This window comes from Helianthus annuus, chromosome 10 (genome assembly GCF_002127325.2).
Source record: "Helianthus annuus cultivar XRQ/B chromosome 10, HanXRQr2.0-SUNRISE, whole genome shotgun sequence".
Lineage (NCBI taxonomy): Eukaryota > Viridiplantae > Streptophyta > Magnoliopsida > Asterales > Asteraceae > Helianthus > Helianthus annuus.
The window spans coordinates 56,002,383-56,018,504 of NC_035442.2; the positions used below are offsets into that span (position 1 = coordinate 56,002,383).

At 35.9% G+C, this 16,122-nt stretch overlaps 2 protein-coding genes and 2 long non-coding RNA genes across 4 annotated transcripts; 2 read left to right on the forward strand and 2 right to left on the reverse strand.

The window, feature by feature from the left end:
• The first annotated feature begins 3,650 nt into the window (after positions 1–3,650).
• Positions 3,651–4,171, forward strand: LOC110882383. Its single transcript, XR_002560078.2, has 3 exons — positions 3,651–3,846; positions 3,937–4,012; positions 4,089–4,171. It is a non-coding gene; the product is annotated as an uncharacterized LOC110882383 (long non-coding RNA).
• A 3,100-nt stretch (positions 4,172–7,271) lies between these two features.
• LOC110885560 lies at positions 7,272–10,330 on the forward strand. The gene is made up of 2 exons (XM_022133262.2): positions 7,272–7,724; positions 9,823–10,330. The coding sequence occupies exons 1-2, from the start codon at positions 7,370–7,372 to the stop codon at positions 10,143–10,145; spliced, it is 678 nt and encodes a 225-aa protein (XP_021988954.1). The 5' UTR covers positions 7,272–7,369; the 3' UTR covers positions 10,146–10,330.
• Positions 10,331–10,867: 537 nt separating this feature from the next.
• Positions 10,868–12,675, reverse strand: LOC118483073. Its single transcript, XR_004869543.1, has 2 exons — positions 11,907–12,675; positions 10,868–11,277 (listed from the first exon to the last, which is right to left on the reverse strand). It is a non-coding gene; the product is annotated as an uncharacterized LOC118483073 (long non-coding RNA).
• Positions 12,676–12,951: 276 nt separating this feature from the next.
• Positions 12,952–15,627, reverse strand: LOC110885561. Its single transcript, XM_022133263.2, has 4 exons — positions 15,481–15,627; positions 14,578–15,033; positions 14,203–14,512; positions 12,952–14,118 (listed from the first exon to the last, which is right to left on the reverse strand). Exons 2-4 carry the CDS (start codon positions 15,021–15,023, stop codon positions 13,495–13,497), a joined length of 1,380 nt encoding a protein of 459 aa, XP_021988955.1. The 5' UTR covers positions 15,024–15,033; positions 15,481–15,627; the 3' UTR covers positions 12,952–13,494.
• Between the last annotated feature and the right edge of the window lie 495 nt (positions 15,628–16,122).

Sequence of the window (16,122 nt, forward strand, 5' to 3'; positions counted from 1 at the left end):
CGATGCTGAATGCTCCTGAGGCATTTGTTGTGTTTGAGGTTACCACAATTCCACCACATACTAGTTGGACACTAGCATCTATGAACAAGGAAATAAGTGGGTGGTGGTGCGGAGGACGGCGATGTGGAGGTAGGAAGTGGTGGGTTTTGAGAGGGTGAATTTTGAGGGTGAGAGCCGATGAGGTTCCTCGTGGTTTTATTGAGAATGATTGTGGGTATGCATGCCTTTATAAAAAGCTGCAGACAAGAAAAGGCTACAAGCCTCAATTATTGAAATGCCACTTGTCCATTTTCTATTGGGTTTCAGTGACACTCTGCAAAAAGACGCATCAAATACTTGAGGAGTCTGTATATGGACGCTTCAGGTGGCTATTTTCGTAATTGGTGTGAGTCAATGGCTATTTTCATAAATAGCTCTAAATCAAATCTCCATCTTTATACTTATGAAAGAAAATGATAGTACACTTGGTAGGATTTCAGCCCATCTCTTTAATTTTCTCCTACCTATATATCATAACCCGCTGCCATGTAACAATTTTTTACACGTGTCATGTTTACTTCTTTCACCATTATTCTACGCATATCCTTGTTCTAATTAGGTTACGGCTAACCACAGCCCTCCCCACACTTCTCCTACCTTCAGCCGCTGCTCCATAAAGAAAAACCTAAATCGATGTTCTTTCCATCTTTATCTCGATCCCTTCAGTCAATGACAATGATTCCACCCTTTTCTTTTCATCTGAATCTCGATCTCTATTTCTACAAATTCGCACCCTATCTGTTTTTTTATTTTTAACGATCTGTTGAAACTCATTAATATTGTATTAATAGGTATTAGTGCTTATCAAGTTGCCTCTAGTATGAATGTAGTATTGTTCAAATTTGGTAAGAAGTCAAAGTGCTTGAAACTGTAAGTTGATTCAATATGGTTTTATCACAGTTTTGAAAGAACAATGAGCCCTAATTCTGGTGGAATAATGTATGTTTATATTTTGAAGTCAAAGTGCTTGAAATTATAAATTGATTCAGTAATGTAATAATGTATGATCAAAATTTTGAAGGAACTAATCGCCCTAAATTTGATGAGGTAGTGTATGTTTATATTACGAATGCTAAATCGGAGGTTCAAATCATCTTTCTCGAACCAAACAGAGGTGCCCATTGAATTACACCCATTGAACCAAACAGAGGTTCAAAGAATTTTGCAGACCTTTTGTCTAAAGAACTAAAGCTAGGAGAAGCCGAAGCTTTAGAAAGCCAACAACGTGCTGACATGGCACTTCTCGAGGCCAAGAAGCTGACATCACAGTACCAGAAAGAAGCTGACAAGTGTAACTTAGATATGGAAACTTGTGAAGAGGCTCGCGAAAAGGCCGAATAAGCTCTAATTGCACAAAAGAAACTAAGTGAATTGTGGGAGTCGAGGGCCCAACAACCAGGGTGGAAAGATGGTTGCAAGAAGGCCGTAAACACGGCCTAAAATTAGAAAATTTGGTGACAGATATAGCCGAAGAAGTAGAAGCTCTGATAGGGACAAAGAATGTGTTTATTTTTACACTTGTATAGCAACATAGTGTAAATACATCACGAGTGTGATCATACAATACTGAATTAATGACTTGAAGTATTTTATGTGTTATCCATACATACATTGATATACCACTTTATTTTATCACATAGCTGAATAAATTTGTCTTACAAGTAGAACTGTGCTTTTCAGGCGAACTTGAAGCACTATTATAACAAGAACTAAATATTTTCATTTTCAAAAGTAGAGGGAAGTATTGTGCATATTCGGAAGTCATTGGCAAGTAATCTTGTAGCTATTCGGAGTATAATCAAAGACAACTCACTTCAATTTCTCTTTCAAATGGTTGCCAATGGATCTTCAGTTTTATTTTTAATATATAAAGAGGTCATATACCCTGCACAATATTCAACTCTATAGACATGTAATGCATGTTATCTTTCAACTTAATAATTTCTTGTATATAAATTTTATGTTATACAAGAGGAACTGTCCGTGCTATTCGATTATTTTAACATTATTGGTTGTTTTGCGATAGTGTCACCATCATTAAGTGAATCTTATATAGTTTTCTTGCAATATATCGTCCTTGTTCTTCTTTTGTGTTACTGTCATGAATAAAACAATAAATGTTGTATACAATGAAGTATTTAGAGAGTTATAAATTACTATTACATTTGTTCTATTTGTAAATACTAATTATTATGAAAAATAGAAGTTTGTATTGAATCAAGGATGCTTTCTCAATAATTTACAACACAATATACAGTGGTACAAAGATAAATACAATGATACACAATAAATACAGTAGCATGATTCTTGGGCAAGAATAATGTGCAGACAATCATCTTGATTGATTTGGCAATCATCTTGATTGACTAATTAAATGAGGAGAATAATATTCAATTAATGGGACTTAATTTGTGGTGTTGATACGCCCCCGTAAGATGGAGGATCCATTGGAGACTCCGATCTTGGACCGAAAAGACAGGAAAGGTGCCCGTGAAAGCGGTTTGGTAAGAACATCTGCAAGTTGGTCCTTTGAGCTGACATGAAGAACTTTAAGTTGCCCAGAGTTAACTTGTTCCCGTACAAAGTGATAGTCCAGGGCGCGATGTGTTTCATGCGTGAATGGTAAACAGGATTGGCACATACATAAGTAGCTTCTGTGTTATCACAGTAAAGCAAAGGAGTGCTCACATTTGGTAGACCCAGTTCACTGAGTAAATTTTTAATCCATGAAAGTTCAGCTGCGGCATTAGCAAGAGCTTTGTACTCAGCTTCGGTGGATGATCTAGAGACCGTTTTTTGTTTTGTAGATTTCCAAGAGATGATATTGGACCCAAGGTATAAGATGTATGCTGTAGTGGACCGTCCCCCGTCATTAGTACCACCCCAGTCCGAGTCCGAGAAGGCTTGTAAGGTAAGGTTGGTATTGCGCTTCGAGAACAACCCGTGATGTACCGTTCCTTTCAAATATCGGAGTACCCGTTTGAGAGCTTGCCAGTGTGATTGTTTGGGTGAATGCGTGAATTGAGATAATTTATTGATGGCCTGAAGTTTATTTATTGAAGTTTATTTATTGTTGTAACATATTTGTTATTTTGTGAAGTTGGAAACTTTTGATATCAATGCCATCGGGTGAAAATTTGGATACACCTCAGGCCATGTGTAGTCATAAAGCCCTTTTGTGGGCGTTATGCGACACGTGTCGTGCTACATCATACAGGGGCTTTATGGGGCGTTATGTCACTAGAGCCCGTAGTCATAAAGCCACTACCTCATCATTACTCAATTAATTAATTTTCGTTTTTTAAATTAATTTCTAACTTTATAAAATTAAAAACCATTTCATTAAATAAAAAAAAAGATTACAATAAAATAAAAAAAAAAAGCCTTAAAATAAAATAAATAAAAAAACCTTACACTAAATTAAAATAATTAACTCAAATTTTGGTGGAAAACCAGAGCCCATAAAAACAAAACACAAAACCATCCCAAAACCAGCCCAAAGCCCATAAATTAAAAACCCTAAAATTCCTCTTCTTCCTTGTCTTCCTTCTTCTTCGATATATACCTGCAACACAAAATAAAAACAAAGCATTATATATATGAGGGGAACAACCAGAAAATAAAAAAAAATCAAAAAAAACACACAGATCACGCCGCTAAAATCATCGCGCCACACCCCATTTTTCGTTTGATAGCGCCCGGAGTTTTGGTGTTCTGGGCGTTTTGCCGGCGCCATGCAAGGGCATACCGCCCCACTACGTATGCTCTCATTCTTTGAAGCAAACAGAGGAGGTTGTTCTTGATCAGGTTTGTAAAATATAATTTCCTTGATTAGTTATAAAATTTTTCAGGGTTTGTGTTAATTAACCGTTATATGTACGTTTTTTCTTTTGGCAGGATGTAGATATTCAAGGGAAGTTAGCTGAGAAAGTTTCATGCTATCAAGTAGTGTTCTATTATTATTTCAGCAAAGGTATTTTATTTTATTCGCTTTGGGGATTAATACATATTATATATTTAAATTTAATTATTATTCAATCTGTTTTTAGGAATCAATGCTCAAGTGGCTTATGGTTTCCATCATTTAAGGAACGAGAAACATTACCTTGCTCAAGATCCCATTTCAAACAAGGTTTGATCTTTAGTTGACTTCTCAAGAAACATCATACATTCTTCTTGTGTCATCTTGTTTTGAACATTTTCTTTTAAGATGGGAAAATGGGCCCGTTATATGTGTTGTAACGGGCTCGGGTTAAAATGGGTCATTTAATACCGATCCAAACGGGTTAGGTCATCTCAGGTTATGCAATTAGAGAAGTTACAAGTGTTTTACTACACTTAGGTTCATTTTCGACCCATTCGACCCATTTCATTTTTAGTTATGTTTTTAAACTTTAGCTATTTGGACTGTGATTGATAAAATGCAAACCAAATTAACCATTTAAAAGAAAATGGGTCAAAGTGCCCACCTCTGATCTTTCTATGCTATATGGTCGTCAGCTACGTACATGATTAGTTTGTGCCTTGTGGTATATTTATTATTTATGTTGGTGTTTTTGTTGTCGCAGATAATATACTATGGTTTCTTAAGTCATCTGCTATATTTATGAAACGTGTGGCCTGTAGAGGGTTACTTGCGGGTTTCTTAAGTCATCTGCTATATTATACTCCTCTACGAGGCAGCCGCAACGAGCGTAACTGCAACGATTGTTTTCAGCCGTTCATCTCGGAATGGGTACTCCAATGTCACACTTCTTGCTGAACAGGTGACTAAATTAAATGATGTAACTTTATTATTTCTGCAAGATTAGTTTGACCTAATAAACAGTTTAGGGGTATATGCAATAAAAGTGGTTCTGATTATTAGGGGTCATTTGCATGTAATATTTTTTAATGATTAGCTGATTTTGATTATTCTATTACATGAATACTTTCTAAACACAAATTAAAACACCATTAAAAGCTAAGATCTAGAAGTGTCATTAGGTTCTATGTTATAAGAACCTGCTGCTTAATATTTTAAATTTTTATATTATAATCATGGTTGTAAAAGTCCCGCCTAGGCTCGGAGTACTCCCCGAGTACTCGCTACTAGGTAGGTTGCCGAGGCCCGAGTACTGTTCATCTAGGCCAATTATTCCCCGAGTAATCTCCGCCTAGGCCGAGTACTTCCCGAGTACACCCGAATCCGACTAGGGAGCGCCTAGCGACTTTTGCAACCATGATTATAATAATATAAGATTTATATAGCAGGTGGTGTATTTTGTCAATTCTGGAACTGAAGTAAAAGAGCTGGCTATGTTGATGGCACGACTGTACAGTGGTAATCTTGCGATGGTTGCTTTGAGAAACGCTTATCATGGTGGAAATGCTGGTACTATTGGAGCCGCAACGAGCGTAGCCACAAGATAATAATAAGAGTGAATTGCAAGTTTTGTCCTTTATCTTTAGGCCATTTTGCAAGTTTTGTCCTTTATGTTTAAATTTGACGAGTTTTGTCCTTTATGTTTAAAAATCAAGCACGTTTTACCCTTTGGGCCTTAAAAATCAAGCACGTTTTGTCCTTTATGTGTAAAAATCAAGCACGTTTTGTCCTTTATGTTTAAAAAATCAAGCACGTTTTGTCCTAAAAAATCAAGCACGTTTTGCCCCAAAGGGTAAAACGTGCTTGATTTTCAAACATAAAGGACAAAACTCGTCAAATTTAAACATAAAGGACAAAACTTGCAAAATGGCCTAAAGATAAAGGACAAAACTTGCAATTCACTCTAATAATAACAAATAAGATCATCCTGTCCGGTTCTGCGTAGAAGAATGAAACAACATTAAAGCAGCACCCATTCCGAGATGAACGGCTGAAAACGAGCGCAGCCGCAGCGATGGTTTTCAACCGTTCATCTCAGAATGGATGCTGTTTTAATGCTGTTTGATTCTTCGACGCAAAGCCGGACAGGATGATTTTATCGTCCCAATGGTAAATACGTGATCTTTTCCTTATGTTCTTGTTTATTTTTGTCTATTTTATACATTAATTTATATCTTTTTTTATTCTTATGTGGAATCTTTATTGTAGATTGATTTCGATATCTCGAAGAACTGGTCAGATCCTATAACATACGGCGCTCAAGAGGACTGGTTGTCTAACTTAAAGAAAATTCTTGAATGGTCACCCTTCGCTTCAATAGATGACCTGATCCAACATGTTTGTTTTCGTCCTATACTGAATTTGTTCGATGACGTATACTATATCAACTTGCTATGCAACACTTGTTTGCTTGTATTTTCACTTTGAAGACATCGGTTCACATGGGACAAAGATAATAATATACAACTTATGGCTCAATGACAAAGGCCTTCTTCATACCGCCTTCTTCATTTGTTAAGGGTGATTATTTTTTTAAAAAACTTACATCTGTTCAACATGTTTTTAATTTGGTGTAATCACGATATATAATGATTCTTTTCTGGCATATGCTTCTATGTTGTACCTTAGAAAGTTCAACAACTTCAAAATCATCTTGAGGAGGAAGGTCGTAGAGAAGTATACTATAGAAGATGGCTTAAGAAACCCGCAAGTAACCCTCTATAGGCCACACGTTTCACCTTTGTAAGGGAAAGATAGGTGCTTCTCTCCTAGGGCATACAATATTGGCAGCAGCTCGCCATATTTAATGTATAAAAGAAAACTTTATATGTTAAACATGGAGAACTCCCGCCAATAACCTGTGTCTTGTATGCCCTATGGAGAGAAGCACCCATCTTCCTCCTACAAAGTAAATAAAAATATAAAAAAACATTATCATGAGATTAACAAAGAAACAAATCGTTGTAATTATTGTTACAAATTTATAATGTTTATTTTTTATCGATTAATATTTATCGTTGTAATTTTGTTAGTAATTTTATAATGTTCAGCATATTGCATTTCGTATTTGTATCGATTAATGAATTATGGTTAAAGCATTATATACATATGATTGATTTGATGCAAAGATTGATAAACTAACAGCTAAAAAAAATTAACAATAGTATATCACCAAAAAATCGATAAACTAACAGAAAAACGAGTGCCAACATATCACGAATAAAAAGACTAACTTAAATACTATACAATATATCACGAGACGACTGATAAACTAACGGTAAACGAGTATTTTATTGTAAATCGCCACTCACGTTGCATCGCACAGGTAAATAGCTACTAACTTATAAGTTTGATCTCTCATACGAGTCCCGTTATATTATTGAACCTAAATAGATAGATATAAACGAGAAGGGACCAAAACTAAGCATAATCCAAACTACCTTTCCAGATCCAACACACACACACATGAGCACAAGAGAATCAGCGACGGTGGAATCCGTCAACGGAATCACCCTCGACGCTCGAATCTACAAACCACCGACCGACGACAACAATTCAACTTCAAATCAGCAACAAATTGTAGTGGTGTTAGTCCACCCTTATTCAGTATTAGGCGGCTGTCAAGGCCTAATGAAAGGCATCGCTCGCAATCTTGCCGAACACGGTTTCCCCGCCGTCACGTTTGATATGCGAGGCGTCGGTAAATCAACCGGCAGACCCTCTCTCACTGGGTTTGCTGAAGTTGCTGATGTGGTTGCTGTTTGTAAGTGGAGTGCCGAAAATTTGTGTAATCGGGTTCTGCTTGTTGGATCGTCTGCAGGTATCGTCATATTTGTTGTTTGAAATAATTGTTACGGCTTCATTTGCAATTTTAGACCTAGGGTTTCTGATTTAGTAACTGCCACATGAGAATTTGTGTAACCTGTTTGTTCGAGTTCGAAAAAACGTGTCTTTAGGCTTTAATGAAATTGGGTATTGGGCTCACACTAAAGTAAAAGTAAAGGTGTACAAAAAAACCGGTTTTAGAACCGAAACCGAGAAAAAAACCAAAACCTCTCTTTTTAACCAGTTTTAGAATCGAACCGATTTTAAAACCGGTTAGGGATATTTATCTTCAAAACCGGTTTTAAAACCGAAACCGGTTATAAAAAAAACCTGTTTAAACCGGTAAAAACCGATTTTTTTTAGGAATAAACCGGTAAAAAACCGACCCTAACCGGTTGGACCGGTTATTGTTTTGAGTAAAAGAAACTGGTTAGTAACCGAAACCGGTTACAAAAAAAAAAAAAAAAAAAAAAAAAACGGTTTTTGTTTTTGATGAAAAAAACCGGTCCTGTTAATAACCGGAACCCGTTTTTGAAAAAAACCATTTTGTACACCTCTACACTAAAGGTCTAAACCTAATGCCATTGGCTAATAACTAATCTAAACCATAATAATAATTTTGTAAGTGTGCCTATGTCGGTGTTTGTATGGGTATAACATGCCCTTCGAAATATCGGGCCCTGGCCGGTGGTCGTCCCCACCCACCCTCAGGGCCGCCCATGCTGCCACTGTTTTAGCTTTATCTAACGCCTGTTGAATAGCCCGGAAAGTTTTGGAAACTTGGTGTAGCGGCCATAGTTGTCAATAGCGGCTATAGCGCGCTATGTGGCAAGGCGACCAAGTGTCGCTATTTGGGTCATAGCGACCAATAGCGTGAATAGCTACCGTTGTTTTTTTTTTTTTGATGTAAATAGCAATTAGATATAGCTATAAAATAGCTTGATTTGTAGGTTTTTTGTTAAATATACATGTAAAATAGCATATATACCAAGGTATTTGATATATATAACATACATATAAAAATTTTCAAAATTCTTTTTCTAGTGTATCGCTATTTATAAAATAGCGGCGCGGTCGCTATCTGTCGCTATTCGCTATTAACAACTATGGTAGTGACTTGTAATTTAGGCAGAACATGACATTACGCTTGCTGTAGCCTGTAATTTATTTATATATATATTCTTTTATATTTCTCGTAAGTTTATAGCATTATTTACCTAAAAATTTGGGTTTGATATCTAAATAACCAGTATGTAAAAACTAAAAAGCTTGTACGACATTTTGACGCAAAATCATCTCATGGTACAAAAAGCGTGCATCAAGACAGTGCCCCATGCCTTTTTTCGGTGTGAAAACCTTGGTTTTAAAATGTGTGCATAATGCACGCATCACATGATGCGTACGTGTGCATCAAATGATGCGGTCTAATGTGGCGCCTTATACAGTTGAACAGTATTTGAATATGATGGACCTTGATTGCAATGGGTTTAAGTATCTGAGCATGTTAGACCATCGGTTGAACAAATTTGACGAGAGATGTTGAGAATATCGTGCACATTAGCGTTTTGTGATACGCTCGCTTCGTGCATCCTATGCAGTTATAGCGGTTCAAAATCGAATAGCGATCAAGGTCCGCCATATGATATATAGGTTATAGCGGTAATTTTATACCATACATAATTTATGTATTTTTATATATATATATATATATATATAAATATATCTTTGAAAAATATTAATAGTAATATCAAAATTCATAGTAATATCATTCCATTATCAAAAACCTGTTGCAAATCTAACATAATTTAAGAATTAACACAATCAACCACCTACCTGTGTTACTGTGTTGCCTCATTCTACTGCGTTACTGCTATAACTGCTATATAGGTTTCCAAATAGCGGTATTTAGCGCAGCTAATAGCGGAACCGTTATAGGCCACCGCTATTTGGACCGCTACACACCCTGAGGTCCGCTAACCGCTATAGCACCGCTATTGACTGCTTAGCGTGCATCACACTTTTTAAAACCCAGGAGCTGAATATAACAAATTAGACCAATGATCAAATCTCTAACCGTTTCATCCAAAATACAGGTGCACCGATTGCAGGGTCTGCAGTTGATCAGGTGGATGAAATTGTGGGCTATGTGAGCCTGGGTTACCCTTTCGGCTGGACAGCTTCCATTCTGTTTGGAAGACACCACAAGGCCATATTGCAATCTCCGAAGCCGAAACTGTTTGTCATGGGGACGAAAGATGGGTTTACAAGCGTCAAACAGTTGGCGAACAAGCTCAAAAGTGCAACAGGCCGTGCAGAAACACATCTGATTGAAGGAGCTAGCCATTTTCAGATGGAAGGTCCTGCTTATGATACTGAAATGGCTAATCTTATTGTCACATTCATTTCTTCATTGTAGTATAGTTGAATCATCTTAAACTTATAGCATGTGTGGCTATGATTTCTTAATGTTGTTTGTATCTTGTTGTATTGTTGAATAGTATTGTTTTAAATCCAATCATCATGGGTAGAACTAGAGGATTGTTGCAGTTCGTGGTGACATTTTCTACTAATATGGGCGGTGGTTGTCGTCGTTTTCTTGTAGTTTGACCGCGCAAGCTGTTACAGTGGTTGAAGTGAATGTAAAAAGGAATTCTATTTTTGCCCTGTAGTTGAATCCGTTGCCAATTTTATGCATCTGGAAAATGAAAAAAAAATACAAGTTGCACTTCTAAAAATTCATTTTATGGATTTATTCATTTTCTTTGTATTCCGGATGTCTATCAACTCGATTTACAAACTTATCAGTAGCCAAGTTGGGTCGCAAAAAGTAAGTTGATAAATAACATAACTAGAAAGTACAGTTTTGTTAGAAATGAAAAGAATAAAAGGTCTATAATTATTCTCCACATGTTTTATCTTTTGAAATCGACTTGTTACATCTGCACTTTAAACATTGTTGTGTAGTTCGTCTTTTAACAGACTAGACAATAGTTCAAAATTGATCTATTGCACAAATCTAACTGCACAAGCTTCAATGAGAAAAGGTTATGTTAAGATTTGTCGTTGCAAGCAGTGCAACTGTGATACATGTGAATCGAGAATTTAGATAGAACAGAGAGATAGGGAAGAACACAGAAGTTAAGATCAATCAACGGTAGTTTGTTATTCACTAACAACGGTATTTAACAGGAACTAACAACCACCTAACTAACTATTAGTTACAATTACAACCTTAGTCCCTATATTACACAAGATATCCCCCTAAGTCCCTGTCTCACTCGCTTTGACCATTTGACCGTATCAATACTTCCCTCTTCCAAAAGAATTTTGACCTCAAAATTGAAAGTCAAAATCAGGAAATCGAACTTGCATTTCCTCCAAATCCTCCCACGTTGCATCAAATACAGGTAAGCCACTCCATTTAATCAACACTTCAGCTCGTGCCTTATTTCTTTTCTTCACAGTCTGTTTCTCAATTACAGAAGCTGGAATAAACTAGAATCTTGGCTGCTTTGGCAAAGGAATGACCTCATGATGATCTCCTTTGGCTAATTTCAACAAACATACGTGAAACGTTGGATGTAACTGAGCATCATCAGGTAAGTCTAATCTATATGCCACTTTTCCAACTTTTTCAATTATCAAAATGAGTGATATAAAGCCATTAACAGGAAAAAGAGGTGAAATTCGCTACAGTTAATTCTCTATATTAATAGTTTATGGATTGGGTTAAGTTGTTTTACGATAATCTAGCATATTTAGGCATTGTTTTCACTAATCCTGGCTTTAATCACAACTTTGTTTGTTCTATTACTATATATTTGCAATTATCCAAGTTGTTACATAAACAAACCCTTAAACAAACAGTATCCGTAAATCAAATTCATTATTTTTCAATGTAAAGAAACATGTATCCCTAATCAAATTTAATCTTTTACCAATGATAGATAAATCTTGAGATGAAATTTGTGGAATCTACCATTCATGATATATGCTTTCTTAACCCAGGCCTTCGGTACCTTAAATCTAATTTATTTTTAAGCATCTATTAATAACAAACAAATATTGGAATAAAATTTTGGTTTCGATTGCTGAGTCAAGAAGTGATATTGACGACATATAGGAAATACACAATCACTCTATGTATTCAAGAAGGAAAACATATGGAACCCAATACCTTTAGGATGTGCGACCTGTATGATGGATGGTTTAGACTTATGAATAGAATTTGAAATAGTGGATGTGGCAGTTTATATGTCAAAAGAAGATAAAGAACAAAACATCGAATCCGAATGTTTGTTACACAAAATTAAAAGATACAACTCACTCCCAATGAATCAACAATACTACTCTCAACCTAAGCAGATCACCAACACGATAATCTATATTAGGTGTCGGTACCGGTACCCACTTTTAGGTATTTTCGGTACCGGTATTTTCGGTACCAGTACCGGTTAGCACCCGGCCCATCCTTACTCTATACCCATTCACCCGGTTTCCACCACTTTTATGATGCGCCGCCTGCAATGGACAGTTTCCATTAGGGATGGGCTTTTTTTCCCAAATACCCGTACCGATTTTAGGTATTCGGCACATGTATCGGTACACAGTTTTATTGATTTTGGTTTTCGGGAGTTTCGGTATTGGTACGGGTAAAAACGGGTACTGGTACCGAATTTTGTATAGACCTTCAAAAGTTTTTTTTATATTATGTTTTATTTTGTATCATGGTATTTTTATAAGTTACAATATTTTTATTATACTTATGTTTTATTGGAAAAGTATTTTTATAAGTTACTGTGACTTTTGGGTTATTGAAACGATAAGAAATCGGCAAGGAGATCAACTTACGCGATTGAAACACGCAGCGCGAGTGCGCGCGACATTTAATGCCATATTAGCAAAATATTAATATTTCAAGTATAAAAATAACTATTTTCATTTGTAAAATTATTTGCATTGAAATCTACGCGAGAAAACGAGAATTTTGAGGCAAGAACGAGCGAAACGGAACTATGTGTGCGAGATAGTGGACTGAAGAAGGATGGACTTTGACTGATGGACTTGAGGCCCACTTCAGTGGAAGCCCAAACCCAAGTCCATCAGCCATAAACAATCTATAAATAGCCTCTTCCTCCTCCTCATTTGTGACAACTGGCACCCAACCGGTAATTTCTGTACACTTTAATTATTAGTTAAGGGTTTTTTACATATTTCCCCCTCCTAAGCTGCTTTATTACATATTTACCCAAACCATAAAATCAATTACATATTTCCCCTCCCTAACTGATATATATTACATATTTCCCCTTTTCATTAAAATGACTCTTATTTATGACAATTTTACCCTTAATGAACTAGTAAATGAATATTTACATATTTCCCCATTCTGATATGTAAAATCAATTACATATTTACCCAATTTATATAACTTTATTATTAAAATCATGACTAATTTTAGGTCTTTTTTATCTTCATATTATGCACATTTCTAAAACATGGTCTGTATGTAGGAATTGTATGTTAAATGGCACAATATCCATCCAAAATAGTTATCAAAACATTAAAATAATAGGTAAAACTATAAATCTATATGTGCATGTACATGCACAGTACATGTGCGTGTTTGGCAACCTATTTGCCTGAGTGCCTGCCATGTCATGTCCATATAGTAATCAAATCCAAAGTTGACTAAAACCAAAAATTACAAACTGTAACTAGATTCCGTTCAAAAATAATTTCCGTTCAAAAAACATAAATTCCGTTCAAAAAACATAAATTCCATGCATATCTGATGATATAACTAGTCCATTAGGTGTACCGATTGCTTTCTTAAGTAACTCAAGAAACCATATCCATGAGTTCTTGTTTTCAGATTCAAGTACACCATAAGCCACCGGAAAAATAGAATTGTTACCATCAACACTATTAGCAGCGACTAGTACCCCATTAAACTTGCCTTTTAGATGGCATGCATCTAGAGAAATATAGGGACGACAACCAACAAGAAACCCCTTCCAACAAGCTAGTAGTGAAACAAAAAAGCGTAAAAATAGTTTCTTATTACCTTTAGTCTCAATGTCAACTTCGACAACGCTTCCCGGGTTTCGCCTTAATAGTTCCTCTTTAAAAGCATTCGTCTTTATGAATGAGTCTTCCCAATTCCCGTACAAATCACTATAAGCTTGTTCTTTACCTCGAAAGATTTTCATGTAGGGTAGATCAACATTGAAATTTATCTTAACCCACTTGTGGAGTTCTTTAATTGAGACATCCCCATGGCACTTCAACTTATCTCTAACCACACTTGCAACCCATCCTTGTGTTGCCACCTTATTAGCACCTTTGTTGCTTCTAGTACAAGAATGTGGTTCGACCAATTTCTTAACCTATAGAATTTTAATAAAACGTACATTTTATTAAAAAAATATTACTAGATTCTAATTTAAAATTAGTTAAATCAATACACTTACTTCAAATGAAATTCCGTCTTGCATAACAGAAGCATGTATCCTCCATTTGCATTGTAAGTCACTACACCTTGCTGTGACCCGTGTAGGTTCACTTTTCTCACTAAAGTATGCAAATTCATTCATGATTGCATAATGGGACAACGCTCTTCTAAACTCTACCACATTTTCAAACGTGGAGTTAACTTTAATAGTTCCATTCTTGCTGCTAACAGTTACCGGTTCGGAACTTGCACGCCCAACTTCATCATCTGTACTAAAAGTTACTGATTCATCCTCCTCATCTTCTTCATCATGAGCATCATCTGATTCCCTATAAAAAAAACATGTTTAAAATGTATCTAAACATATTTAAAATGTATGTAAACCAAAATTTACCTTTCTTGCACTGAGCTTGGCTCGACATTATTATTCATCGTCACATAAATGGTTAATTCTTTCTCAACTTCGTACATACTAAGCATCAATTTAAAGTTGTCATTCGAATCAACCTTCACAAATTTTTGCTTAGTAGCGTATTTGTCGATATAAAAAATTGAAAAGGATAGCTCCGGATCCGGAGGATAATGAGTGGCAACCTCTTCATTCAAATCATCAAAGTCGTATATGCAAGTGTCAATGTTAAGACATTTTTGAAAGCCAAAACAATAACGTTTTTTGTATGAGTTCTTAGCTAACCGAAAGTAACCTCCGTATTTTAATTTTATCTTGTACTTAGTTGATCCTTGGCCAACAACATTCTCAAGCAATATTGGTGATTCTGTCCCATTCTCCCAAGTTGGTGTAAATGAATTATTTTCCATATCATCCATATCATCTTCCATAAAAAAACACCTGATTCATATACAAGAACACATACCAGTTAAAGAGTCCCTACAATATGACTTTAAATTGACTGTGAATTTTTTAATAGCATAACAAACAATTTTTTAACTGGCATCCAAGAACCAAACGCATAACAAACAATTTCACATTCTTGTCCATTAGCATAACAAATAATTTTTTAATTACTATCAAACAGATTTTTTAATAGTATCTTTTTCACCCTTTTTTGCCGTTCAAAAAAAAAAAAAAAAAAAAAGCATAACAAACAAAGTCAATCCACATGGTCTGCATTCAAAGCAGCCATCAATAAAAACTCTAGTGATTTGCACATGGGTATGTCTTATCACAAGTATGGTCGTAGAATAGAATCAAGAATAAAATAGATGAAGAAAAAAAACTAACAAGCATAATCGATTGTAAAATACATCATCGTTTTTTCGATGAACAGATACATACCTGATAGTTGAAGACGTCGCTTTGGTGGGGGGGAGAAGAAAGGTCGCGTGCAGGGTTTGGAAGATGAACTGATTATACGAATGAGATTTACATTATACGCAGGAGTAATTGAGGATAGTTAGGTAATTTCTCAAAAAAGGGGAAATATGTAATTGATTTTATTTTTTTTTTGAACTGTGAACTTCATTAAAAAGCACGGGCAGGCCTCAAAACGAGGGCCGCCACAGAAAAACAACTTACATCATATATAAAGGATTACAGGCCCAATCTTTCCACTCAAGACTACCAAACTTGGACCTATTTTTTAACCATAAGAACGACCGCGATTTGATCAAAGCCACCGCCTCAATTACCTTAGGAGTGACACTATTGAACACCTTGGCATTTCTCATGTTCCAAATAACCCAACAGGAAGTATATACAATACCTCTTATGATTCTCTGTGCCCATTTATTACCAACCTGCTTGTGCAAACCCAACAGATCGTTGAAGTCGAACACCATTATAGTCATCACCCTGCACCAACTTCCCACTGCCGACCATACGCCATGAGCAAAAGGGCAGCCGGTGAATAAATGCATCACTGTTTCGTCAGCCGCATCGCACATCGGGCACAAACCATCATGCACATATATTTGTCTC

Coding starts and splice junctions, on each gene's coding strand:
- LOC110885560 (XM_022133262.2), top strand. CDS start 7,370: ATGAGCACAAGAGAATCAGCGACGGTGGAATCCGTCAACGGAATCACC. Junction 7,725..9,822: donor GCTTGTTGGATCGTCTGCAG/GTATCGTCATAT, acceptor TCCAAAATACAG/GTGCACCGATTGCAGGGTCT.
- LOC110885561 (XM_022133263.2), bottom strand. CDS start 15,023: ATGGAAGATGATATGGATGATATGGAAAATAATTCATTTACACCAACT. Junction 14,513..14,577: donor CCAAGCTCAGTGCAAGAAAG/GTAAATTTTGGT, acceptor TTTTTTTTATAG/GGAATCAGATGATGCTCATG. Junction 14,119..14,202: donor AAGACGGAATTTCATTTGAA/GTAAGTGTATTG, acceptor AAAATTCTATAG/GTTAAGAAATTGGTCGAACC.